General features: G+C 55.1%; 1 protein-coding gene and 1 long non-coding RNA gene across 2 annotated transcripts in view; one reads left to right on the top strand and one right to left on the bottom strand.

Annotated features, from left to right (window-relative positions):
- The window catches only part of IL17B (interleukin 17B), a 32,863-nt gene extending 24,107 nt beyond the window's left edge, over positions 1-8,756 (bottom strand). Inside the window, exon 1 of the mRNA XM_058677540.1 lies at positions 7,797-8,756. Coding sequence (XP_058533523.1) covers positions 7,797-7,799 — 3 coding nt within the window. The 5' untranslated portion in view covers positions 7,800-8,756. The remainder of the gene's footprint in view (positions 1-7,796) is intronic.
- LOC131482628 (uncharacterized) lies at positions 199-18,171 on the top strand. Its single transcript, XR_009247175.1, has 3 exons — positions 199-385; positions 13,615-13,765; positions 17,545-18,171. It is a non-coding gene; the product is annotated as an uncharacterized LOC131482628 (long non-coding RNA).
- Positions 18,172-26,922: the final 8,751 nt, after the last annotated feature.

Raw genomic sequence — 26,922 nt, 5'->3', positions numbered from 1 at the left:
TGTCAACCACTCCTTCCTTAGGGGGTAAAAGCAACATTCGGCACCGGGGGGCAGGTCAAGGCGAGGCAGTCACATGGTTAGCACCCGGGCCAATGGGAGGCCCTGGGAGGACGCAGCACCCGCCTCGCCCCAGCTCAGGGCTTGCCTCTGCAGCTCATATAAGGTAAAAGGCAGAGAGGCTGCCGTGGTCAGAGAGCTGTGGGCAAGGGGCACAGGGGAGGGGGGCCCAGTGCCAGCAGCTTAAAAGTGCCCCTGTGGTAGTGCATGATGCCAGAGGCTGGCTCCAGTGAGTTAAGAAGCAGTGACACTCCCAACCTTCCCCCAAAATGGGCTGGTCCCCACTCCAGGCCCCAGGGAGCCCCACCTGCACCAGACTCCAAGAGAGGTAAGAAAAAGCGGCGCATGTGGGGTCCATGACCCTTTGGGGATGCTACATCTGGGGTCTTGTCTGTGCTCTTCTGCTGATCGCTGTGAGCCGTTCTGTGCCCGGGGCCTCAGTTTCCCCTTCTGTGCGAGACTCAGTCATCTCTAAGTGTCTGTCCAGCCCCAGCTAGGCTCTACCTCTGCATCCTGGTAGCTTCCTGGATGCCCTGTTGGTACGCCTCAGTGGGGGCAGGAGGGGCAGCGGGAGTAGACACCTCAGAGCCCCAGTCTGGGCTGGACTCCACAGCTCATACAGAATCAGCTCTTCTTCCCTGTTTGTACGAGGCTTTGATTTCACAGCTCCAAGGGCCTGGGGCTGCTGGCAAGGAAAACAGCTTTCAAATACCAGTTTCAGGAAGCTGTGCTGGGAGAAGCAATATAAGTTCAGGCTCCTACTGACAATTAAGGAGCCCCAGAAGGCTGGAGAGGGTGGCAAACATTACAGAGGGAAGGGACCTTGGCTGGGGAGGGCCATGGGGACTTGGGCTACCCCCTTCCTCTCTCAGGACTGGACCCCTTATCTGAATCATGAGGTCATTGCACAAATGATCTCCATGCAGTACATGGCTGTTGAATGGTTTGAGCCTCGGCATTGGGAGGCCGTCCCAGGAGGTCCCTGAGCTGTCTCTGCCCTGCAGCCACAGGCTTAGAGGCTGAGCAGACACTGGCACCCATGGGAGCCTATGGAGTGTGACCTGAACTGATGAAGGAAGCTTGGGCATGTCTGAGTACAGGTTGAGCCAGCAAGCAGTCCCCAGCCCCAGGGGTTGCATGGAAATGGCTAGTATCCAGGTTCACAGACACAGGGTCTCAGAGTGTGACAGCTACAGAAAAGCCAGGGAGAGGAGGCATCAGGGGCTAGGGTCTTGGACACCATGGGAAGCAGGAGACCTGCAATGGGCATCACAGGGGGGCAGGGTTGGGCAGAGGTGGAGGAGGAAGACGGGGACTCAAAGGCAGGCAGGCAACATGTAGTTTGACTGTATGACAAGTACTCCAGCCATACAGGTACCCAGAAGGGGACACCACCTGGCCTGGCACTGTCAGCTTCCCAGCCTGGGGTCCCCAGGCCCAGGAGACACAGCATTCAGAACTAGAATGCCTAGACCCAGTTCTGGTCTGTTTTCTTCCAGGGTAAGTGTCTCTAGGCAAGCCCCTGGTTATCATGAGCCTCACTTTCCCCCTCTGTAAAACGGGTACTGCCCTGGTGCCGTCTTGAGGGAGGCAGGGGTGTACATACACAGGAGCAGGATAAACAGGGCAGGGAGATGCCTCACAAGTGAGGCATGATGACGTAGGCCATGCTCAGAGAGATGCGAGTGGGACTCTTCCTAGCAGCCTCCAGAGATGCTGAAAGGAGACAAGGTCATCATGTGTGCACTGATGAAAGACAGGAACAGAACCACTGAGCAGCTGTTGCACGGGAAGGCCTGGAGTAGGATCTAGGAATCTGTATTGCACACTCTGGGAATTCCCGAGCTTGTGGAAGTTCTGGAATCATCAAGCTCCCAAGTGGCCTTGGACCTTCCCAAACAACAGAGGCAGCTAATGCCACATGGAGAAGCACAGAGCATGGCACACAGGCACAGAGCTGGCTCAGAACCTACCTCTCGGCTGCCCCTTGAGGCCATATGAATAATTATGTTGCTTCCACTTATGGGGTGTTGAGCGAATCCAAACATTACCTGTGGCTCTTACAGGAATTATTTCATTTCGTCCTTATAATAGTCCATAAGGTAGGCACAACTGTCATCCATCCCTATTGCACAGATGAACTGCTTGCGGCACAGACATGTGGAACAATTTGCCTAAGGTCACACACCTCATGAATTGTCATGCCAGACATTGTGAGCCACTGTTCAACAGGAGACACTGTGAGCCCCTGTCCTGCCCTTCAGCCACCTTAGAACTTGTGGGGAGCCCCCATGCAGATTCTCATGCAAGGTACAGAATATGATCACACGACTTCCCAGGAGCCAGGATCTAAACTGAATTACTTGCATTATCTGATTCTCCACCACCCTCAGTCTACAGAAAAGGAAAGCTCAGCTTCCCCAAGGTCGGGAATCTGACTCCATCCTGGACCCTGCAGGATGCTTGCTCTCAGCCCACGCCCCCTGGCCCTGCTTAGAGCTATGATGCAGAATCCCAGAGAATCCTATGGCCTTCCAGAGACAAGGCCATGATGAGTCCATGCCCAGGGTCAGAACCCACATTCTCACATCCCAGCCGGCTGAGGTCCTTGCTCTCTCTTCAGCCTTGCTGCTGCCCCACAATGGGAAGGAGTTTGTCTCTGGTCCCCACAGCCATACCTTGGCTCTTAGGAGTATAACCCTGGCCTTTGTAGGAAGGGGCTGATATGCATAGCTCCAAGGGATAAAAAGCCGAGGTTCCTAACCATCCCTGAGGCCATCCCTGCGTCTAAGTATCCATGTGTGAGTTCAAGACGCACTAGAAGATAACCTCTGAGGTTCCCCCCTACCTGGACTCTGCCTCCTCCTAGGATTCCCTTACTAATGGTACTTGGGACTCGGGCCCATAGGGTGGTCCAAAGAACCGTAGGAAAGGCTGGTTCCCACTGCAGCTGTGAGGATGGTTCCCATCTACCTTCACTGGTGCACTGAAACTAGGGTTTCTCCCTGTAATGGGCTTGCTGGGTCCTGGGGTGCATGCTGGTGAACTTGGCATCAATTGCTCTCTAATATGACTGCCCTGAGCTAGATGTGCATGACCACCCCATTCTATGAGCCACTGAAAGTGACCAGATCACTCCAAGCATGTGGGTTCCATGCTTTGCCCTGGGTGTGTCCAATGTGTGCTCTGAACAATGTTGGAGGAGAAACAGCAATGCAAATGCAACCAGGGCGCTGGATTCTCAGCCATGTGGGCATCTACAGTCTTGCTCTGTCTGCACCAAGCAGCAGACAGAACAGCCCAAATCACTGAATCTAGGGGGGCACTGCCCACTGGGGCAGCAGTCTGCAGTGGTTGTGGTACAGAGTGCCCAAGGTGAGGGGATGTGAGCCACAGGAATTGGGGGAAGAGTCCCACTTCCCACCCTCCCCCACCACCAGTGGCTGCTGCCTGCTAACAGCCTGTCTAGACAAGCCCCACGGGGCTCCCTCTTCCCTGCTTGCAAAAGAGACTTGCTGGCGGCAGCGTTTTGGCTCCAGAAACCTTTGCTCCAATACCAAACATACCCACTATCCCACTTCCTCGGCCCCCATGGGCCAGCTCACCCAGGCCTCTTCCATTACGGAGGAGTCCAAGACTGAGCCCAGAGCCAGAGCCGGTGGCGAGGGGACAAGCAGTCAGAGTGCTGTGTTAGGCTGTGGCCATAATGCCAGTTAGGAACCATGATGTCCAGGCTTGAATTCTGGGCCTGCATCATTGCAGCCGGCAATCCCTGGATGATGGATTCAGGTGCTCTGTGCCTTCACCAACTGTACTGGCTCGAGTTATTGAGCTGTCTGCATACTGAGTGAAAACTCACAGTGCCCTTGGGATAGACTGGCTGGTAGCCAGTGTTCGGTAAGAATAACTACAAATAAGCTTGGAAGGCAGTTTCTTATGGGTATGTGTGCCCTATGGGGCTCTAATTCACCTTGGTACCCTGGGGAATAAACTTCCCTGGCTCCTTCAAAACTAACCAAAAATGAACATGTGCCACAGAACAGTTCCCCAAGGACCTGACCCTTTAATCCATACTCTGAGGTCAGGTCTGTGACCACTCTAGGTATCCAAAGGCTCAGACAGGCTGAGTCATTTGTCCAAAGTCACAGAGCTTATAAAAGTTTCACTGACTCCAGAACCAGACCCTGGGGGCCTCTCAAACAAAACCAGCCCCACTTTGCATCTGCCTGGTAGCTTGGCATTAAGGGGAGGAGGCCCTGTTGAAGTGTGAAGCCACCTCTAGAGCTGGTATTGTCACCATCTGGGGGAGAGGGACCACCCTGCCCCATTCATACTCTGCTGGGCAGTGAACATGCAGACCCTTCTCAGCAGCGAGCTCCCCAGGTGACAGGGCCCTGGGGGGACCTTGTCAGCCCTGGGCTGCCCCTGTCCCCACACAGCCCCAGCAGGATCTGAGAAGGGCCATTCATTCACACCAAAACTGGAGGAGGCCACCCCAGGAGCCTACATAAGCCAAGCCTAGGCACCCTCTCCTTTGGGACTCCTCCTCTGACCCAGGGTGACTTAAAGGGGACAGAAAACCTACAGGTTGGAGAACACCTCCCCTTGCCAGGGACACTTCTGTGCTGCCAGCAGATCCCTGCTACACACACATACCACACACACACACACCCCACCCCTTCCTCCTCCTTTAGGGAAGCAAGGATGAACACAAGGTGTCCAGTGGGAGGTCAACGGCCTGGGCATGGCATCCATTCTAGACATGATGCCACCCCGTGGTTCTGCTTGTGGTCCAATAATCCCAGGGAATTCTGAGGGCATCTAATGAGATCAGCTGAACATGAAATGGAAAGAGACAGCTTAGTCAAGCTTTGTAGTCTGTACATTGGGGCCAGTGCCCTCACCCTGATGGGCCCTGCAGGTTCCACAGTTTGGGATGCGAAAGGATATTTAGCATCCCTAAGAGTGTGACAGTAGATATCTAGGCTCAGAAAAGAAGTCCTGTGGGTGGGGGCAGTGTGGGCAGCAGGTGCATGCTGTACAGAGGAGTCATGCATGCCAGGGCAGGTGGAGGACTCCATTTGGGAGGCAGAGTTGTGGGAACAGTCAGTAGCACCGGGCTGAAACCAAGGTCGGTCTAGACGTTCCACGGAAGTTAGCAAGGAAAGGAAGGCTTGAACCATGGCATGGCTTCAGCAACCAAAGCCACAAAGGTTGGGACAAGTCCTTTGTATCTGTCCCTGGGAAGGAATCTCTCTCATTTACTCTTTCATGTTTTTTTTTAAAGATTTATTCATTTTATTACAGCCAGATATACAGAGAGGAGGAGAGACAGAGAGGAAGATCTTCCCTCCGATGATTCACTCCCCAAGTGAGCCGCAAAGGGCCGGTGCGCGCCGATCCGATGCCGGGAACCAGGAACCTCTTCCAGGTCTCCCACGCGGGTGCAGGGTCCCAAAGCATTGGGCCATCCTCAACTGCTTTCCCAGGCCACAAGCAGGGAGCTGGATGGGAAGTGGAGCTGCCGGGATTAGAACCGGCGCCCATATGGGATCCCGGGGCTTTCAAGGCGAGGACTTTAGCCGCTAGGCCACGCCGCCGGGCCCAACTCTTTCATGTTTATCCCCAGAGCAACATCCAGCCAAGAGCCCTCCTGCAGGAGAAAGGTTGCGAATCAAGCATTGGGCAACTCGGAAATGTCAGACAGTGGGGCAAGGCAGCTGGAGGTAGAAAGGGGGACGAGAAGACCAAGGATTGCAGTCACTATCTCAAAACCTCTTGGAAACTTTTTGGAAAACAAGTACTTCTCCTTTGCAACCCCAGCAGGCAGGGCATGAAGCCTGGCAATAAGACATTAGGAAGTATTGAAAAGTGCAAGCTCTCTGTCACCTGAGGCATGAAAGCTTAGCAGAAATGTCAGAGGGCTCAAACATCACAGGAGGTTAGACCTCTTGGCCTTTCCCACCACTAGCTTGGGACTTCCTGTGCCAGCTCTGGCTGCCTTTGGGCCATCCCAGGGCTGGGCCCCTCCCTGCTGTCTCATGTCACATTCCCAGTCAAACTTGACATCAGTTCTGCCTTGACGTTATATGGGGGCCCCTTGGGAACTCCTACCTCCCACTTCCTTTCTCTGCATGGCTGCCTTCTGCCCTTCCCAGGGGATGCCAGGCCTGACCTGGAGCCTGAGTGTGAGATAGGGTCCCCCAGGGAACAGTCTGCCCGTGGCCTTTCACCCAGCAAGAATGAGACCAAGGGGCCTGTGGGCCCAGGCAGTCCTGTTCACACGCTCTCATGGACATTCCAAGAGGGCCTCCGGAAAGCTGCACATTTAGAAGCAAGCAGCTTTCCTTCTCTTCCCTCTTTTCTTCTGTCTTCTGGTCTGTCCCTAGTAGCTAGTGGCTGGAGTAAGAAGGCAAGGTGTGCCCAGCCTAGGGGTGCAGGCATCACAAGGGCACCGGACGGTGGCCAGTCATCCAGAGCGGGGAGAGGCAGAGGTGGAGGCACAGCGGACCTTCACCAACAGGCATCCTGGACAGTCAAGACCAGTGCTACCAGTTCTCCCCTGGGGAGAGAATCACCATATCCAGCATCACTTGGTGACCCCAATACATGCTTAATAAACATTTTTGGGACTGAATGCAGGAGCTGTCTTGCCCAAAGAGGACACATCCTGTGCTTCTTCTCTGCCTTCTGGGCCCTTCTAGAAGACACAGCAGAGCTCTTCACAGACACAAGCACAGGTGGAAGAGGATGGGGAACAATAACCCAGCCAGGAGAGAACTGTCCCTGTTCTCAGGCAGTCAGAGAGGCAGTCAGAGGCGACAGCAGTCCAGAGCTCTGGCTTCCGTGTCCAGAAAGGCCTTTCCTATGGCAGGAGGTGGTCTGGAAAGCTGAGCCCATTTACAGTAGAAATCCTCCCGCAGAGCAAAGAGCCCAAGGCTGAGAAGGGAAGCCCTGGTCCTATTGCTGGCTCTTCTCCAATTCTCTGCACAACCTTGAGCCCAACCATGAGTAGGAGATCCTGTCTTGCCTCGACGGGCCCATCCCAGCTGCAGAAGTCGGGGATTCTGTTCATGCTCTGCCTCCCGTCTCCCACAGCGCCTCCTTTCTATGGCTCTTGCTCCACCTTGGATTCTACCTCCCTAGCTCAGTGCACAAGACAAAAACAGCAATGAGTAGATATCCCTCCACCAAACAGCAGCATTGAAGAATCTCTCTAACTCTGCCATTTAAATAAGTCATTTTTTGATCACCCTAGTGGGGGCAGATGAGACCAGAGAGGGACAATAGATTGTCACCATCATACAGCAAGTCATGTGCAAACCGTGAGAGGGTCTCCTGACTCCCAGATCACTTTCCATGATCACACTGTCCTCTCCAGTACAGTAGCCATTAATTTGGACAAAGGCATCAATTTACCTGGATGGCCCAAACCCCCCATCCAGAGAGCTACGGTTGTTTGCCTGCTCTGAGATTTCTTCCAGGAGATGGGAATAGACGAGACAGCTCTAGGGGTCCTTCCATCTCAGTGCTGGAGATTCATCAGTGTCCAGGGTTTCCCTGCTGACACTGACTTTGGCCCTTTCTTCACAGAGGGTAGAAATACCTGGGTCAGAAAATCCCACCCAGCCCTGACCCCTCTCTGCCCAGCCTGAACCCCAGAGTTGGGCTCCATCCAGAAGCATAGGCTCAGCCCTGCTCCCAATCACTCCCCTCAGCGGGTCTGGGTTTGTTCTTACCATAAAAGGGCACGACTGCCTTTCTTGGTCCCTGCTGCCAGACCCGCTGGGGGAACGACTGAGCTATTTTTAGAAAACTTCAGGGATCGCTCCTGATCTCAAGATGGAGCTTGTCGGCGCCTGCACCCAGGCAGCCCCCTCCCCGTCCCTCTTTCGCCCTCTCTCTGCCTTCCCTCTGGACTCATCCCCCTCACACCAGCAATCTCTGTTCCCCTTCCTCTGGCTCTGCTCTCTGCTCTCCTCTCTCTCCTCTCTTCCTTCCCCTCACTTCTCCCTCCCTCACTTCCCTCCTTTCTGGGGCTTGGAGAAAGTAAAACATGTACCCCCACCCCCACCACCCCAGTACTATTTACAACATAAATTCCAAACATCCGCCATCTGGCTCCAGGGAGGGCCAAGAGTTATTTGGAGAAGGAAGTGATGATTATTCCATGTCCAGAGCCAAAGGAGCGGAAAGGCCCTCTTCGCTCTCCCACCTTCCTTCGGGGGGGCCCATGCTAACATATGACCTACTTGGATCCCCGGGTGAGGAGATGGGGTCTGGGTGCTCGAGGGGTGAGACTGTGCCCTTGCCTAGAAGCCTAGCTCTGAGTTCACTGCTTCTCCTCTGTACCCTTCAGGCTCATGTGCATAATGGGGCAGGGTGGGAGATTAGAGCACCTCCAGGCCGGTGCTTTAAGACTTGGAGCCCAGATGTGGAAAATCCACCTGGCCTGGACTACTGGAACTTGCTGGGGGCTCTGTGATAAGGAAGAGGACAAAGGCAGGGGAGTGGGAAGTATCTGGGAGAGCTCCATTCACAACCTTTGATGCCCGCTCCCACTCCGTGGACATCGACCAATGCCCGCTCCTGGAGAAGAGGTTGTCTGACCTTTGAAGACCCTGGACGCCATGGAGTCCAGTCCTGCCTGCACCATGTCACCTCCATCTGGGGTCCCCTTCTTTAATCACACAGGCCACATGCCTACCACTCCTCCCACCCAATGCATCCCAAAAGGCACCAACACTTGTCTTGTCAGAAAGTGTCTAGAGGTCCCCATTCTTTGCAAAGAGGGAGAACCACTTCTTTATTAAGCAAGCAAGGGGAATATATCAGGGCAAAATGAGATGCCCCCTTTCTTCTGGTTACCGGGGTCCCAGGGACCTTCTCTATTCACTGACCCCTCCTTCTCCACGGAGACTGACACACACCTGAGAAACACTAGAAAAACACTGACAAATACCAGGTTTGGACATGTAGTTTGGGCATCCCCCTAAGGCCCAGGTGTTAAACGTTTCGTCCTTAAAGTCTTGTGTTAATGGTAAATGGATTGATATTAATGGTCAACAAATTAATGTGCATGGTTAATGAAATAATGCTCATGGTAAATGCATGAAGGGCAGACACTTCACCCAATCATGACATCTGAGGGTGGGGCCTTTGGAAGCTATTAGATTGAGCTGGGTTGTTGAAGTGCAGCCCTCATAATGGGGTTGTGGTGGCTCTATGAGGAGAGACCATGCAGACATACATGAATGCTTTGTCTCTCTGCTTCCTGGCTCTCCTCCGTCTGCACTTGCTCAGCCGTGGTTGCCTTCCAGCCTCCCTGGCAGGCTGATCCAAGGGGCCTGTTCAGGCTTAGACTGTGAGCCAAAGTCACCGTCCTTCCTTCATCAGTAACTTGGTTAGGGTGGCAGCAAGCAGCAACAGCAAACAAGTGCTTGCTCTGTAAAAACGACGCTGCGTTCGGGGAACCGTAGGGAACATGAGTTGTGGTTGTCTGCAGCCAGTGCTGTCTCTGGCACCTGCCAGCTGCATGAGCTGGAGGGAGTGCTTGGAACCCCTGGACCTCAGTTGTCTGGTCTGCAAAATGAGGATAAGATGGGTCCCTAACTAAGCAATGACTGTGAGGATCAGATGAGAAAATCTTCACAACATAAAGCACTCAGCAAGTATAGGCACATCAAAATCACTGGACAAGAAGCCAGCTGCCATCACGGCTACCATGGGTTCCCGGGTACACGGAGAGCCGTTAGCTCTCAACACCCACCCATACCCACTCCTTTCCCCAATTCAGTTCCTAGGGAAAAGTCAGGCATTCAGAGGTCTTCATTCCCCTCTTGCCCCCAATCCCCAAGCCTAAGCCCAAGCCACTTCCACTAAGGCTTTAAGATTCCAAGTTAGGCAGCTCCAGGGCCCTTGTCTTTCCCTCTTCCCTCTTCCCTTTGCCTTGCATGACTCTTGTTCCAGCCTCCGACTGCATTCCCAGGGCTTGCTCAAAAGTCCCTGGAGCACCCTTCCCTGGGGAGGAAGTAGGGAGCGTGTGAGGCTGCTGAACTCAGCCACAGCTTGAGGGGGTGGAGGGCTCTCTGGGAACAGAGGCCCAGGGAGGCCATAGGAGCAGGAGACTGAAAAAGGGGCCCCAGGCAGTGGCTCCCACGCTGCTCCGGATGCCTCCCTGGGCCTTCACCCTCCATTTGCGCCTTCTCTTCCTCCCCACCCGGTGCTCAGCATGCAAACTACAGCCATTCTTGGCAGGGGTGGCGGGGGGGTGGGGGGGTGGGGGGGTGGACTCACTGTGTGTCTGGAATGGTGCCTGCACATGATGTCCACCTCATTTGACCTTTACAATTGAAGTTCAGAGAGGGGAAGAGAGGGGCTGTGGATCACACAGCTGATGGGTGCTAGAGGTCAGGTTCAAAGGCCTGTCTGCCTGACTTCAGGATTCATGTCTTCTCTGTGCTCACCAGACAGTGCAAACCCCAGGGGAGCAAAGGCTATAGGATCCATACATGCAGGAGGGAGTTGTGGGCAAGAAAACCCCTGCTTTCTCCACCTGCACAAGAAGTCAGGTGTTAGCAGGGGTCCGGGAGCTTGCTGGGAGAATGGGGGAGGCCTCATCCCACTCCCCACTATAGTTCCATCTGGCTCACAGCTGGGGCCCAATTCTATCAGCTCAGAAATGAGTTTCTGAGAAATCAGCAAAGCCAGAAGAGGGCACTAGGGCTTTTGCAATCACCATGATGATGTGAGCTCAGGTCGTGGTCATCCTGCCGGCCACTGTCCAAAGTGGACTGAATGTGACGGGTCTGGGCTGCAGTCTACCCCCAACACTGGCCAGCAGATGATGGGTACAACTTGTACTGCCTGTTTGAACCTGAGTAAGCACAGCAGTTATTTATTCCTCCACCTGGCAGTAGCTGGTCCTTCAGCCTTTGTCACCAGGTTAACTCCAGGCTTGGACTACCCTTGGAGTCACCTTTAAGTGGCTCCATTCTTACATGAGAAGCTAAAATAGGGCCTGCTGGTCAGAGGTGCCTCTGCAATTACGCTCAAGTTGGTTGGCACCTGGTTGTACCACTCCCAGCCAGGTGGGCAAAGTGGGGAGAATGACCACTGATGGCTGCTCTTAGGGGTCTGGAACATCCTGCAGTGCTCTGTCCCATCCTCAGTCCCTCAGAGCCTGGCAGCAGCTGAGGGCTCTCAATGGCACAGCTCTGGACATGGCATCCTTCTAACAGGCAGGCTATCATTGGAGAGGCAAGAATGCACTAGAGTGAGCTTCCCAGGGACCAGCAGAAGGCAGGCAGGAGTGAGTTCTCTCCCAAACCCCTATCATTTAGTGCCCATGTCCACTCCACCTGCCCCCACAGCCACGCTGCAGGGAGCCTCAGTGGCACCCCAAGTTCCTAGAAGCACATTCCCCAGTCCAGCCTGCAGGACTACAACTCAGGACAAGGAGCAGTTCAGGCAGTATAGGGGAAAGAAGGAAGGAAGGCAGCTCAGGGTGATGGTGGGAGAAATAAACTCCTTCAGTAGGGAAGACCACCCCCTCCCTGTCTGCCCCACAGGATGGGAGCACACAATCAGATCTAGAACAAGCTTGAGAAAAACCTGGGAAACAAACAGCAATCATTCTTAGACAGGATGAAAAAAACAGGCAGATCCAAGGCTGTGTGTCCTTGGGCCAATCACTCTACCTCTCTGAGTGCAGGGACAATTAACTAGCTCCCGGGACTTTGAGAGGGCTCCTTCCAGAGAAGCTGAGAATGGCAGCCAGTTTCCACAGCCCCTCAAGCTCTTCCCACACCTGCCAGCACCACAAGCACTTGCTACTCCTGGTAGAGTGGGCAGGATGAGGGACTGGCCCACAAACCAGGTGGACAGACCTGGGCCCAGGAAAATGAAGGAGCTTGCTGTGCTGCAGCCACAGGTACCAGACAGCATGTGGGCGGAAAGAGTGGAGGGAGATGTGGAGGTGAGTGGCAAGGAAGGGGGAGAGAGGCAAGGTTCCGGGACATGGGATGAGGCCCAGGCTGTCTTACGTAACACAGTCCACCTGCTCACCCCAGCACGCCCCACACAAGTGTGTAAACGTGCACCCCGGCATAGCACGCACTCGGGCGCTGTTCATCAGTGTATGAGCCGCGGAGACTGGATCTAAACAAATTGGATTAGGAGGACTGCAGGCGCCTCCTCCCCCGCCTGTCCGGCGGCCACGATACTAAGCAGGCCTGCAGAACTGCCAGCTGCGGTCCCTCGGCCATGCTGACAGCCGGGCCCCCAGGAAGAGGGGCCAGGGTCCCAGAGGATGCCACAATGATGGATGGGGTGAAGGCGATTCCAGGGCAGGCTCCAGAGCACACAGGATGTTAGTGCTTCAGGGAGGCCTGGTTCTGAATGGTTCCCAGCAGCTGACCCCACGGCCTCCTCTCACCCTCCCCTCCTGCGATCTCTCCCCATGGCCACTGCTGCTAGGCCCCGCCTGAGGTTTCAGCCAGAGCCCTGAGCAGATCCTCTCTTCCCTGTCTCCCAAACAGGGTTGGGCGAGGAGGTCAGCCTGGAGATACCGACCTGGGGATGGAGCATCAGTCAGGGGACAAGAGCTGGCGGGCATAAACTTGCGGGCAGAGGACAAAGTCATCTGAGAGGCGGCACCCCAGGCCTTCCTAGCCCAGATTTTGGCTTCCTCCTCTTGTCCAGGAGTTACGTGCCCATGACACAGATAGGATCACTGACGTCTGTTCACTTAGCACGTCTACGACACCCCTTTCCTGAAAACCTAGTTGGTGCCAGGCCCTGTGCCAGGGGATGGCAACCGACATGAGTGATGAACAGCCCCACTCCCGCTCCTTCCATACACGTTCTGAGGGCTGAGCCACAGGGCCTGCCCAGTCCTCTCTCCATGAGGCACATGACAGTGGCCCAGTAGGACCACTAAGAGCTTTAGACCCTAACCCACTCAGAGCACAGGCCCTGATGTCACATGGCCCTGAGTTCAAATCCTGCCTCACTCCTCTTCTGGCTATGTTTCAACGACTTGGCCACTTCCAGGGTGTCTTCCCTTCTGCAAAACAGGAACACAAAAGCCTCCACCCCGTATGGCTGCCCAGGAACATAAATTATGGGTTCTCCCATGCCCTCATTAGCTAGAGAAGATGCAGAGGTACAGGGATCAAAGGGACTAGTCCAGGATCACACTTGGAGCTCCAGGTTGTCAGAACCAGGTGGGTCCCCACCTCTCGGCTGCTCCTCTGCCCCCTCTCTTGCCCTCCACTCCTTTCCTCTCAACCCTAAACAGCCCCATGGGCCAGGGCAGCCAGGGTGTGCAGCTGATAACTACACAGACCCCAGGTGCCAGCCTGGCCTCTGTGGCAAGCAGAGTACCAGGTGAGCAGAGGTGGCTCCTGCACTGCGGCAAGTGGCCTGGAGGGCGGGGGGAGCACACACAGGCTCCCAGTCCTAGCAGCCTGGCCATATAAGGGAAGGCGCTAAAGGAGGCCTGGCCCAGGCCTGGCGGGAAAGCCCAGACAGCCACTGTTTATTTCTTCTTCCCAGCCTCCCTTCGACCATCCCTCCCTGGAGTTCCCGACAGAAGACAGAGGTCCCCCCTGCCCAGCCGGGGGACATGGACTAAAGAAACGCTCATCCTGCTGGGGAGCTGGGATCCCCCCTGAGCTGCCAAGAGCCAGCACTGAGTCACAGCCAGGTAGGATACCAGGGAAAGGGGAAAGAGGGCCACAGGTAGGGGGTAGGGTAGGGGACTGCCTGCTGACAGAACCCAGAAAGGACTCTCTCATCTCCCAAGTGTGAAGGAGTCCCTTAGTGGCTGCCTCACTGGAGAGGGCTGGGGGCCAGGATAGCACTGTCTGCAGGCCCAGCAACTGCCCGAGATGGAGGAAGAGTCTTGGGGCAGAGCCAGCAGAATACTCAATTTTCTTGCACCTCTGCCCTTGTTCCTAGCCACAACATATCCTCCTCCAGGAAGACCTCCTGCTACCCCCAAGGGCAGGAACTTATTTGTCCTCCAAGCCCTGGACTGTCCTTTCTGGGGCTCGTTCCCTACCACTCGGTCCCCCTTTCACCTTCTCAGGGACATTTATTTCCACCTAGACCTGTCTGTGCTGCTCTGGGGTGAAGACGGACGCAGGTGCCATCCAGAGGCACTCAGCACACAGCAAAGGGGCATGCTGGGACCCTGTCCCGAACCGAGAGACTGAGAAAGGGGTCAGGGATGGGACATCCGGAACAGAGGTGAACTATACGAGGGTTCTGAGGTCAGCCTTCTGGTGCGCCCCACCCCCATCCTGGCCCATGATACATTCTTGGCCAATTCCCATTCCTGGAGCCTAGCCTAGGAATGTGTGGGATTGACACAATTAGGACATCTAAGAAGTGGCCACTCCTATATGAGCATCATGGTGATTATTCCAGAGACAAAGGCCCGGCACTGGGAAGCCTAAAGGGAGGGAAGGGACCACAGGGGACATGATTGCATCTCAGCTTCTTGCCCCCAGCTCATTTTCTCCCAAGGGCTTGCTCATGCCCCATTCCCATCTCTCAGCCCAGGGGTGATGTTATCTTTGTCGTGGTATCCCCAACCCACAAGGTGAGGCACAGCCCGCTCTTGCCTCCCTTGGTTGGGGGCCAGGTACCATCCTTCTGGGTCCCTGTCCTTCCCGGCTATCCTCAGCCGCTGCCCTGAGAACTAAACAGGATCTGGCACTGCTGACCAAATACAGCTGTTCAGACGCCTCCCTTTTCCATTTTTGCCATCTCTGCATGTAACCATGGTTTTTTTTAATTTTTAATTTGTATTTTAAATTTTGAATTTTATAATTCTACAAGACACTGGGATTCTCCCCGCTGCCCCCAATTCCCACTCCCCGACTAATTTTTCCCACACCATCACAACAGCATAGTCCTTCATAAGGAGTTATAATTTCATCAATCTGTTATTTAAGTGTGCCCCGACATTGCTGGTGCAGACAAAGTCAGACAGTCCATCATCCCATTGTCTAGACATGTACAACAGTTTCACTGGGACTCCATCCCTGACTTGGAAGTAGGGATGCGTGTCATGTAATCATGTTTTTAAGCAGTCTTCTTTTTTTAATACCTAGGGAGAAACAGTTACTGATAAGTGGAAAACTACAGCATAGTCCATAATTAGGAGATAAAAGTAGAAAGGAACAGAATGAAGCCACCTGGTTACACTTCAATCCAGCAAGGTAGCTAGCTCGACCTGGGGCCTGAGAGCCCCCATGAGCTCCCCGAGAACATAAGGGCCACCAGCAAGTCTGCAGGAGCCAACCCAAGTCACTGTGTCCCCAGTGAGGGAGGGTTGAGGCCACCAACACCCAAACCCACTCGCCAAACCTGCTGCACCCAGGGAAGATAAAATTGGTTTGTACGTGAGGATGCCGGGTGGGGCAGCCCCGTTCTCAGCTGGGTTCCTGGCAGCCAAGCATCCTGGTTTCTCCAGGACAAGCCTTTTGGCTTCTCACCAGAAGCTCTGTCGGGCTACGGGCCCCCTCCCAGGCCTGGGGAAGCTGTGGAGAGCAGTGTAGATAGGCCATCAGGGACACCAAGTGAGTCTGGGGCTGGAGTCACAGCTCAGATAAACCCAGCTGGAATCAGTACCTGCAGCGGATCCCAGGTCAGAGGAAGGCAGTTCTGTGGCTGGCAACCAGGGAAGAGGGGGCTGGGGCTGGCTGGAGGAACTCCCCTACCCAGCAACCTCCCCGCTTTTCTCTAACTCAGCCTGCAGGCGGAGGGGCCTGATCTCACTTTTTGCCTGCAAGGACACAGGTATTTCTTTTGCTCTGTCCCAGCCCCAGGCAGAAGCCACCTGCTCTCTCTACACATCCCTGAGAGTGATTCCTTGGCCATGAAGGCCACCGTAGCCACCATTAAACCAAGCAGGGGCTCCGTTGTGCCGCCTAGGACCCTGGCTACTGTGGGGAGCAGGACAGGAAGGGGGTGCAGGGAGAGGGACTTGTCAACTCCTCCAGAAATCCCCCTACCCAACCCAGGCTCCAAGTAGGAACTGATTCCTCCACATTGTCACTCAATCAGCTACCAAATGGGCTTCCCTGTGACTGACTGTCACCTACAGCACCATCCATGAGGCCCAGGGTACCCAAATATACAAAACAGGCACAGTCTTCAGCACTGGCTGGAGACCCAACCTGGCCCAACCCACCCTGCCCCCGGCACAAAGAGATGGAGTCCACTGCCCACAGCATCCACCTGCCAGGCCTTGAACTCGGTGAGGCGTGCAGGAGCCCCTCCCTGACGGCTGGGTCACACGGTCCAGATGTGGAGCAGCCATCAGTGACAACAACCTTTCAGTAGTGATCAAAGGTTTGAAAGAAGGCACAGGAGGAGCGAAAGCGGGAGCAGGAAGTAGACAGCTCTGAAGAGTCAATGGGGAAGGTTTTACAGAAGCGGGAGGCCAGGACAGTGGCACAGCATGTGGGGCAGCTGGGCAGGTGAGCACAAGGTTCCTGGAGGAATGGAAAGGTGTTGTGGGGATGGACACAGCAAGGCAGGCAACGCGGCCACTGGGGCCAGAGGGGCAGCCGGCAGGCACTGGTGAACGCCCCTGAGACCTGCAGGGATTGTGAGGCTGGGAAGGAGATGGTGGTGTTGCATTAGTAACAGTCGCTCTGGGGGTGGGCATGCAGCCTAAGGACTGCGCTGTCTGCATCCCTCATCGCAGTGCTGGGTTACATCCCCTACTTCAACTCAGGGAGCTGGTGAGGGCTCAAAGCAGCTGAGTCCACCACCCATGTGGGCGACCTGGAGCTCCTTGCCAAAGACCAGATAGCTGCAGGCTCTCCATCTCTGGCTTTCCTTCTTTGCCTCTTGGATACATTTTTTTAAAAGATTTATTTATTTTTATTGCAAAGTCAGATATACAGAGAGGAGGAGAGACAGAGAGGAAGATCCTCCATCTGATGATTCACTCCCCAAGTGAGCGCAACGGCCGGTGCGTGCGGATCAGAAGCCAGAAGCCAGGAACCTCTTCCGGGTCTCCCACGCGGGTGCAGGGTCCCAAAGCATTGGACCGTCCTTGACTGCTTTCCCAGGCCACAAGCAGGGAGCTGGATGGGAAGTGGAGCCGCCGGGATTAGAACCAGTGCCCACATGGGATCCCAGCGCACTCAAGGCAAGGACTTTAGCCACTAGGCCATGCTGCCGGGCCCTGTTGGATACATTTTTTAAAAAGTCACTCTAGGTCAGTCAGGTGGGAAGAGGGGAAGAGGGAGGCAGGTTGGAAGCAGTTGTGTAGGACACAGACAAGCCCACTGGTTGAAATGCCTGGATCAGACAGACCTCCAGTGACAGTATGCGCCCAGGCCACGAAGGACGAGGCAGGATGAAGCATTGTGACGCTGATCGTATTGAGGTCCGCACAACCTTATGGCTGTACAGAAAGCCAGGAACAGCACCCCTTAAATGTGTGATTCTATCTCCCCGAAGCTGTAGGAGACACCAAGGAAAGCCAGAAGGGAGAAGCAGCCCCTGGGCAGAGCTGCAGAGCAAAGCCAGGGTGCCCTGGGCAGTGCCTCCTCCCACCCAGGCGAAGCCGTGCAGCTGTGTCCCCCAGCCTGAGGTGCAGTGCTGCATCTCTGGTCAGTTGGGAGTCTGAGATGAAGCACTGTAGCTCGGGAAGGGAGAAGTTGTTCTCCAGCCGCAGCCTGGAGCCGTAAGTAGTGAGTGGGGGCATGGGGGAGCTAGGAGGGGGGCACAGAGGGCCTGCCAGGCTCCGTACTGTTCTACACATGCCACCTGCCGCCTGGTGACTTGGGGTGTGTCCCAATTCCTCCATGTGCCCCACATGTGCCTGGGCAACACCGTGCCCATTCGCCCCACCCTGCTCTCTTCCCAAGCCCGCAGCAGACACTGGTGCCAGCATGTACATTCTTGAGTTTTTCAGACACAGCTTCAGGATCCTTCTCAATGCTGAGACCTGGACAGCCACAATTAGGGATTGGGGGATGAGATCCACTTGTCTATGATTCAGACAATTCCTAAAAATCCTTCCGGCTCCCCAAACACACATGCACATACACACAAAGAAATCCTGGGCTTGGAGTCAAACTCCCCAATTCTCTGAGTTCCTAACCTTGGCTTCTGGCTCCTGCCAAAGCCAGGCCAGGCCAGGCCCGTACACCTTTCCTGGAAGTATCATACCAAGCAATGGACAGCTCAGCTCAATGTAGTTTCACCCCTTCATTCCCACAAACTTCAGGAGTGGGCAGTGTAACTGGCCCGTCTTCCAGATGACAAAACTGAGGCTCAATTAACTACCTCGTCCATGGTGACACTTTGTGCCAAGCCAGGGATTGTAATCTGACCTCTGTGCTCCCAGTCATGGAACCTAGGGCAGGGGAGAAGGACGGAGCCATAAAAAGACCTTCCCTGCTCAGGCCTTCATCTCCCAGGTTACTTGAAACAAAAAGAGACCCAGATGGTTGCCATTAATCCTATGAGCTGCCTTCCTCCCAGCTCCCCCACTTCTTGCTGGTCTCACCAGTCCAGAAGTTCCTATACTGTCCCCTCTCACAGCTAAGGAATGCCAAGCGACTTGCTGGACATCGCCTGCCACACAGAGAAACTAGGAACTAGATCTGCCCAGATGGCTTACCACCACCCCTCTGGCTATGACCCAGGAACACACGTGACCCACAGCAGCCGCAGGGGCTGGGGGACAGGGGCTGGGGTGCCAGATGTCCTCTGGCAGACAACATGGTCCAGTCTGGCCTTGGACTGCCGGGAAGGTGCTTTCCAGGGCACTTGAGGTTCCCGGCACTGCTCCTCTGGCGCTGGACATCCCAGCACCCACAGTGGCCGCTGCAGAGGCGGTGGCGCAGCGGAAGACTCCAACAGACCTTGGGGACGCCCACTTGCAGGCCTGGGAGCCGAAGGCCACGCTCACCCACCTTGTCCTCAGGGTCCAGTTTTCCCAGGAATCCCTTAGCTACTAAGATGGGGATTCCTGGAAATACTGTTCTTGAGGTCATGGTTTCACAGCTGACCCAGCACTGCCCGGGGGCCTCTTGGCTCGGCCTAGATGCGGGGGCGACAGGAGGCCGTGCACCAGAGGTAAGAGGGCTCTCGAGCCATGCTCCTGACCTTTCAGTTGCTTTTCTTTCCACTGGATCCATTTCATAACCTCCCCGAGGGGCTGATTGTGGGAACGCCAGCACTGCCCGAGTCCCTGAGCACAGCCCGGGCGAGTCTGGACCCTGTCCCACGCCTGCTTCCAGGCCTGCGGGAGGGCGGGGGACGGAGTCCACATTCTCCAGAAACTGCAACACAGACAACCAAGAAAGGTTGGGGAGCTGCAACCTGCCAGGCTCGGTTCTACTGAAGACTCAGCTGCGCGAACATGGACAACGCTGTCCAGGGAAGAGCACAAAAAGTGCAGACGCTCCCATGAGGCCACTGCCTGCCTTCCAGCCACAAAGACCTTGAGCCTGCTCTGGGACACCAGAGGCTGCGTACACAAGCATACAGGCACACACAAACGCACAGGCACACACGCATGCCCAGTCATTTTTGAGCTGGTACCAGCACACACACACACACACACACACACACACACACACCATCTACCATCTACCATCTTCTCCAACCTCCCTAGTCATCCAGGGCTTAGTGAGGTTCAGGAACGAAGGGGACCAGGCCCCAAATCAGCCAGACAGCAACAGGCAGAGAGCCAAAATTCACACCGAGGTCAGCGGTCTCTGACAGTGCCTTAGCCAAAAAGCAGAAACTACAACACTACACAAAAGCAAACACCTCTCTGACTACATGCAGGGACTGCTGACAAAGAATAGAACTTTCCACCATTGCCCTTCCCAGCACTAGAAGGGACCCATGCCCCAGCCCCCATGTTCATACTCTCAGAGGAAGTCGCTGTGACTCAATCCGTACAGGTTGATCACTTACGTTTGGCCAGGAGCTGTGCTGAGCGCTGTCCCAGGCGCGGTCCCAGGCGCGGTCTCGCTGTTCTTCACAACAGCCAAGCAGGCGGGTTCGGCCGTCAAAGCTGAGAAGTGGTGAAGCTGGGATCAGTCTGTGCCTGAATGGGCTGGCGGGGCTTATGGGGCACAGGGCAAAATAAGCCTTGGCTGAGCTCTCAGCCATCTCTCGTCTCCTCTCAATAAAGTGTTGGGTCCTTGCCTATGTCCTGCTTCTTCCTGGGGGGCAACAGGGGAGGAGCTGGCCAAGGAGGAACCTGATGGCCCTGGTCAAGGAGGCGCACATGTGTCCAGATGCTTCCAGAGGCCCCACGACCAAGGCGACCCTCATGTAGGGTCCTGGATGGATGATCAGGCAGCACTCCAGGTGCGGGGCTGCAAGAAAGACAGTGTCCCTCCAGGCTCAAGGGGAGCCAGATGCTAACCCCTCTCCCTCTGGCCCAAAGGTATCATGAGCAGACCCAACAGGAAAGACAGAGCCTGAAACTTAGCTTCACCATGACCTCTGGGCCCCGGCCAGAGTACGCAGCGACAGACATCACGGCCGATACAAAGGCGCTTTTAAAATTTTTTTTTCTTTTCATTTATTTTTACTCTAGAGGCAAAGAGATGGACAAAGGCTGCCATTCACTGGTCCACTCTGCAAATGCCTGCGATGCCCAGGGCCAAGGCAGGGAGCCCAGGGACTCAGTCCAGGTAGCAAAGACCCCACGACTTGCCTGGTCTCTGCTGCCTCCTAGGGCTTACACCAGCAGGAAGCCATGACACACAGGACACAGGCATCTTACCCAACTGGGCTGAATGCCCACCCCTACAAAAGGATATTTTAAACAGTCAACCTGCTCTGGCATGACTCCCACATTTTGAATGGGGTGATGGTGGAAAACCTGTGCTCTCACGTGCCGAGTCCCAGACGCAAGGGCCCCCCGGTGTCTGTCCTCTGCCACCAGCACAGGTCCGGCACAGGGCAGACGCCTGCCTGCAGCGGAGCCTAGCTCCCAGGGAGAAGTGGGAGGGCTGGGCTCTGACTCAGGACCCAGCCCAACAGCAGGCATCTCCAAGCTCACAGTCCCTGTGCTTGCCACGGGTCGTCCTGGAAGCCCCACAGCACTTCCGGGCACTTGCACCAGTCAGCAGGAGCCTTCGCTCCCAGACTCCCTCCCGCAGTTGGCGTTCACAGACTGTCCACTGTGGGTTAAGGGTCTCGGGTTGGGGTGGACGGGACTAACATCAAACGATGCCTGAAGCAGTTACTTATGGGTTCCTGGGTGCGCCTCCGTGGGCCTGGAGCCTCGAACCCTGGCGCTGTGCGGGTGACACACTCCACATGTGCAAGTCCAGCGTGGCCTTCATTGTGGCGACAGCACATAAAATCCTGAAATGCCACAAGAGCCGCCTCCTGTGGAGGAATCAGCCCCTCAGAGCCAGGCCTCTCCACCCATCCTTCAAGCAGTGCCTGCCCAGGAGGCGGCTCTGCACCTCCTTTTCTACTTCCGGGGAGGAGACCGGAAGGGGGAATGAGGAAAGCAAAGGCGGAGGGTGCCCTCTTGTGGCTTACTCCGGAAGGACAGGCTTCCCTGACAACAAGGGTTTGCCGGAATCCAATGCAATCCGCCACCCTCATCCACCGCATTTGGGAAGATGGTGCTTTTCGAAATGCTCTTTCCACCCCATGACCTCATGTTATTCCTGCTGTGAGATACATATTGTCATCGCGCTTTTACAGAGGCCGGGAGAGAGGTTAATCGTACTTATTAAAATAATAACAGGGCAGGTATAAGCCTCCTGCATCCAGGCTTGGCTCCATTCCTGGTTGATTCCAGCTCCCTGATAATGTACACACGGCAGGCAGCAGTGACGGCTCAAGTGGTTGGCCTCAGGCCATTCACTGGGAAACCAGCATTGGCTTCTGGGCTCCCAGCTTTGGTCCAGGGTGGCCGGCCATTTGCTGGCGTTTGAGCAGTGAATCAAAAGGTGGGAACTCCCCTTCTCTCCCTCCCTTTCAAACTAAGAAATAAAACCTAAAAATAATAACAACACCTACAGTTTGCTGAGCCCAACACTCTTACAGGAGATGATCTGAGTCACCTATTTGCCAGGTAGTTGGGGGCCCTGAAGCTAAAAGATGAAGAACAGGTTCATCGTGTCAAAAGGTGCCCAGCTATAGCCAGACAAATGACCACAAGGGTCAGGGCAGGGCCAGGCTGAAGCCAGGAGTCTAGAATTGCTAGGTCTGTCATGTGTCAGGGGACCAAGCACTTGAACATCACCCGCTGCCTCCCAGGGTGTCCCTAACAGGAAGCTGGGGTCAGGGAGCCGTGCTGAGACTTGACTCAGGCATCCCAAGGAGGGTTGTCACTGCTGTGCCCAGTGGACATTTTGATATGTATGTGTTACCTGTGTTCATTTCTTGGAATGAATGTTCACAAACAAGGACGCTTCAAACAACAGAAGCTTCTTTTTCCACAGGTCCAAAGGTTAGAGTTGGGCCCCATCAGGGCTCTGTTGCTTGCAGGTTGCCAGCACACCTCTATTTCTGGAATCTTGGTTCTCATGACAACAGGCCTGCCTTGATCAGGAGTTGCACCTTTGTGGCCACTCAGCAGCCACTTCCCCTAGCACAAGTCGAATGTCCCCTTTGTGTCTCTTTTGAGGACTCCTTACATTGAATCTAGTGCCGACCCTCCCCGCCCACCCCTTGCCGAAAAGCATCCAAGGACAAGAGGATATCTGCAAACACTTTTGTTCCAAACAAGAGTCCAGCAACCAGCACAGGGATGGGTGTTTTGGGAGGCCCCTGTCCAACCCGCTGCCTATCAGCGTTGGCACTGAACATGCATTTTGTGAGGTACCAAGAGACTGTCAAGGTCCAGCAGCAGTGTCCCTTCCCGTCCCCGGCTTGGCAGCAGCAAATGACAAACTTGGTACCTTCCCTGGGCTCTGGGGTGAAGGGAAGTAGCACTTGGGAGAGGGCGATGCTTTCAATGATACAGGGGGAGAAGCCACCATGCACACAGCTGGAGGCTCACGGGGGGGGGGGGAGCAGCCGCTTAAGGGGTCCAACCAGCTGGGGCTCCAGGGACTCCATCCAGCACCTCCCCACTAGACGTGCTCAGCTCCAGCTCACCCTGCCCGGATGTGCAGCCTCTGGCGGGGGGAGTCTGTGATTCACCCTGTGAAACTGAGGTTTCTCCCAGCCTATGTTTGTGCAACCCACTGAATCTAAATGCAAGACTTCTCATCTCCAATGCAAATTCCAGGATGCCACTGAGTCATGTTCTGCCTCCCAAGCCAGCAGGACGGTGGCATAGCGCCATCCCTCCCGGCGGGGGCGGCGGACTGAGGCTCACCCGCATCTCTGAGAGCCGAGCCTGGCTTTGGGAACTCGCGCGCTGAGCTCAGCCCGCTGCCCGTCCCGGAATCCTCCTGACAAGCTCGCTTGGAAGAAGGTGCCATCTGTCGTGATTCACGCCCTCCCAGAGGTAGGAAAAGAGGCTCCCCACAGCCACCCGGCTAACGACCCCTGCCCGGGGCCAGGATCCTGGCGGAATCGGTCTTGGTGTCTATCACATCAAGTCTCGGGTTTTCCCCGCTGTGGATGAAACTGCAATAGGATAAGTTGAAAGGCGCCAACAGCAGTGGCGGGTCCAGAGCCGGTGGGAGGCGCACCTGTGACGCTGATGCCGATGCTGACGCCATTCCGCCTGCTTCGGATGAGTAAAGACAACGCACTCTGCAAGAAGGCAGTCTGCGGGAACATATGCCGAAGGCAGTCTGCCGAACATATGCCAGCGCTTTCACCCAAGAGCACGACGTGGGAAACTGTCAGTCCTCTAACGCCATGCTTTTGTAGGTGGTTCGACTTGTATACGATGAGGGGGAACCACTTTCGTAAGCAGAAAAAAAATTAATGACGGGGGGGGCGGGGAAGACGGAAGAAGAGGAGCTCAGGAGCTCTCCCGGGATCCCCAGCAGCTCCCGCAAAGGCCTCACCTACTTGGAAGACTCAGTCTATATCCTCTCCCGACTCACTCAACCTTGCACCTGCCCTAACCAGAAAAACTTGAGCCTGGGCGCCTCCCAGTCTCTGGACTAGGCCACTGGCCATCCCATAATAAGCCCCCACCCCCTTATTCCTGGCTTGGTGGCACTGCAACACTGCGAGGTATTCTTTTGCCCACTGTACAAACGTGGGAGCTGAGGCTTGGTAAAGCTAAGCCTGCTTTGCCTAAGGTCACATTACAAGGCTACAGTGGCAGCTGAGCCCCCACAGTCTCAGGCCAGGGCTCGCCAAAGCTGCGTCAGTTCAAACTCGTTTCATGGACTTGAGGTGGAAGCTCTCAAATATGGACCTGTTGTATCTTGTGTGGCCACATGAAAGAGTGGTTGTGCGCCCACTCTCGAAAGAGTCTGTTCCTGCAGCGGCTCTGGCAAGTTGGCACAGCCTTAAACCTGACACTTGCTGGTTCCCCACCCTGCACTGCCACGCCCTGGGGCTGGGGTTGGGCCTGGATAGGTACAGAATAGAAAGGCTTCTGAGCCCAGACACAGGAGGCCAGGAGAGAGAGCCAGAAAAGCTGGCAGAGACTCAGCAGGCACACACGGCAGAGCTGAGTGGGCAAACCTGAAAGTCTGGGCCTGTAGGCAGTGCATGGGCTGCAACCGTAGGCAGGACCTGGAACAAGTCATTTAATGTCTGTGGGCCTCAGCTCCTATATTATGGCAGCATCAGCTTGCAAAGCAGTCCTGAAGATTAAGTGAGGCATCCTTGTGATGCATTTAGCACAATACCTGGCCAGAATACATGCGATCCTGTAGAAGCCTCCTATTGTCATCCATAGGAGGAGATCAGGCTGACCGAAACAGTGCATCTCCAAAGTGAACACTGTGGTACAGTGGGTTCAGCTCCTGCTTAGGGTGCCCATGTGCCATGTCAGAGCACAGTTCAAGTCCCAGCTGCTCTACTTCCAGTCCAGCTCTCTGCTAATGCTCCTGGAAAGGCCTGAATACTTGGCTTCCTGTCACCTATGTAGGCAACATGGATGCAATTCCAGGTTCCAGGCATCAGCCTATTCCAACCCTGGCTGTTGCAGCCATTTGGGAAGTAAATTAGTGACTAGAACCATGCGCGAGCTCTCTCTTTCAAATAAATAAACTTTTTTCTCAAATAAAAATAAATATGAGCTAATTTTCTGCCTGCTGTACCAGCATCCCATTTGGGCACCAGTTCATGTCCTGGCTGTTCCATAATCCCATCCAGTTCCCTGCTAAATGGCCTGAGAAAGTAGTGGAGGATGATCTGAGTCCTTATACCCCACCCACATGGGAGCCCTGGAAAAAACTCCTGCCTCCTAGCTTTGAACCTGCCCAGCTCTGACCTGGTAGTCATTTGGGGAGTGAACCAACAGTTGGAAGATCTCTTTCACGCACTCTCTCTCTTTCTTTGTCTTCTCTGTCTTCTGCCTCCTCTCTGCAATTTTGACTTCCAAATAAAAATAGATAAATCTCTTGAAAAAAAAGAAAAAAAGCCCAGGTTAAGTAGGTTGTTTTCAGTGACTGTAGCCCCTCATCCTTTGTGTATATGCCAGGCTGGGGGTGGAAGGTGGAAGAATCCTCTGCTCTTGCATGGCTACAAACCACTGGGGAGGCCACCCAGAGGATGCCAACCATCCCATGAGCCTCAGCATGGAAGATCAGGACTGGGAAGACACCAGGGCCACATGCCACTAAGCCACGAGGGACCTTCCCCTGTTAGCCTGCGGGCTGTGGAAGACCTTGCCAGCCTCAGGTGGCTGGCTAGATCATTCACCTGGAAACAGAACCGACCAGGGCACCTGCCACCTGCAGCGCTCCACAGACATCCCTGGAAGGGACTGGTGGAATCAGGAAAGGGAGTATCTTTACAGAAGGTGGGCTTGAATGAGGCCACTCTGGGGGCATGGGGGGGCACGAGGAGGGGGTTCCATGCTAGATGAGGTTGGTACTGCCGCTCCCCCAACTCCCACTTCCCTCCAGGCATGCATGTCTATATATGTGTCATCTTCTACCCAGGCACGGCCAGCTCAGCACAATTTGAGACGGTTGTGAGCTGAGGCAGGCCCCTGGCTGCCTGCATTCATTTTCTCTTCATGGATCACCCACCAAGTACCAGACCCGCATTAAGCATCAGGAAGATAGTGAAGCCAAGTCCCCCACCCTGAGGAGCCTCCAACCTGGCAGGTCTGCAGCCCTGGCTGGGAGCAAAGCGGGAGTGAGCTGCTTTAGGCCTTCCCTCCAAGCCTACAAGGCAGAAGATGCCCAGCAGAGGGCAGCAGAGAGCACATCCTCAAAACAATGGCAGCGCCCGGTGACCTTGGCAGCTTGCACAGCCAGCACAGACTGAAGCCTGGGGATTTTCAACCTCACTGTTGTCTGGAAAAAAATTCACAAGTGCCTGTGGCACATCAGCACTGGCTCAATCCTGGGCCCACAGGCAGCACATCCCCACCCTTGCTGTCCCAGGAGGATCCAGCCCTGGCACGCTGGTATCTGCCTTTGCAGGTGGAGCCACCCCAGGCCTGCCTTCTGATTGCAGCTGACAGTGCAGGACATCCACCTGGGGACTGAGGACAAAAGAGGGTCTGGGGAGGGGAGAGTGCCCAAGGACAAGGGACCCTGTCCGTCTAAACGAAGCCACTGCCTCACGACATGGGTTTGCCCTAGGAGCAAGGGGCTCTTCTGCGAGGCCTTGAACTTGACCACGACACCAAGCCTGGGTGTGTTTCCTATGCAGCCTCCTGGTACTATGGGGAGGGCAAGCACTCTGTCGCGCACACCTGCACATACACACACAAGATTCCAATCTCACACAAATCACAACCAACTCACACCC

This window comes from Ochotona princeps, chromosome 19, assembly GCF_030435755.1.
Source record: "Ochotona princeps isolate mOchPri1 chromosome 19, mOchPri1.hap1, whole genome shotgun sequence".
In the NCBI taxonomy this organism is placed as follows: Eukaryota; Metazoa; Chordata; class Mammalia; order Lagomorpha; family Ochotonidae; genus Ochotona; species Ochotona princeps.
The sequence above is the reverse complement of the archived record's forward strand: the minus strand, read 5'-3'. Positions and strand labels throughout refer to the sequence as shown.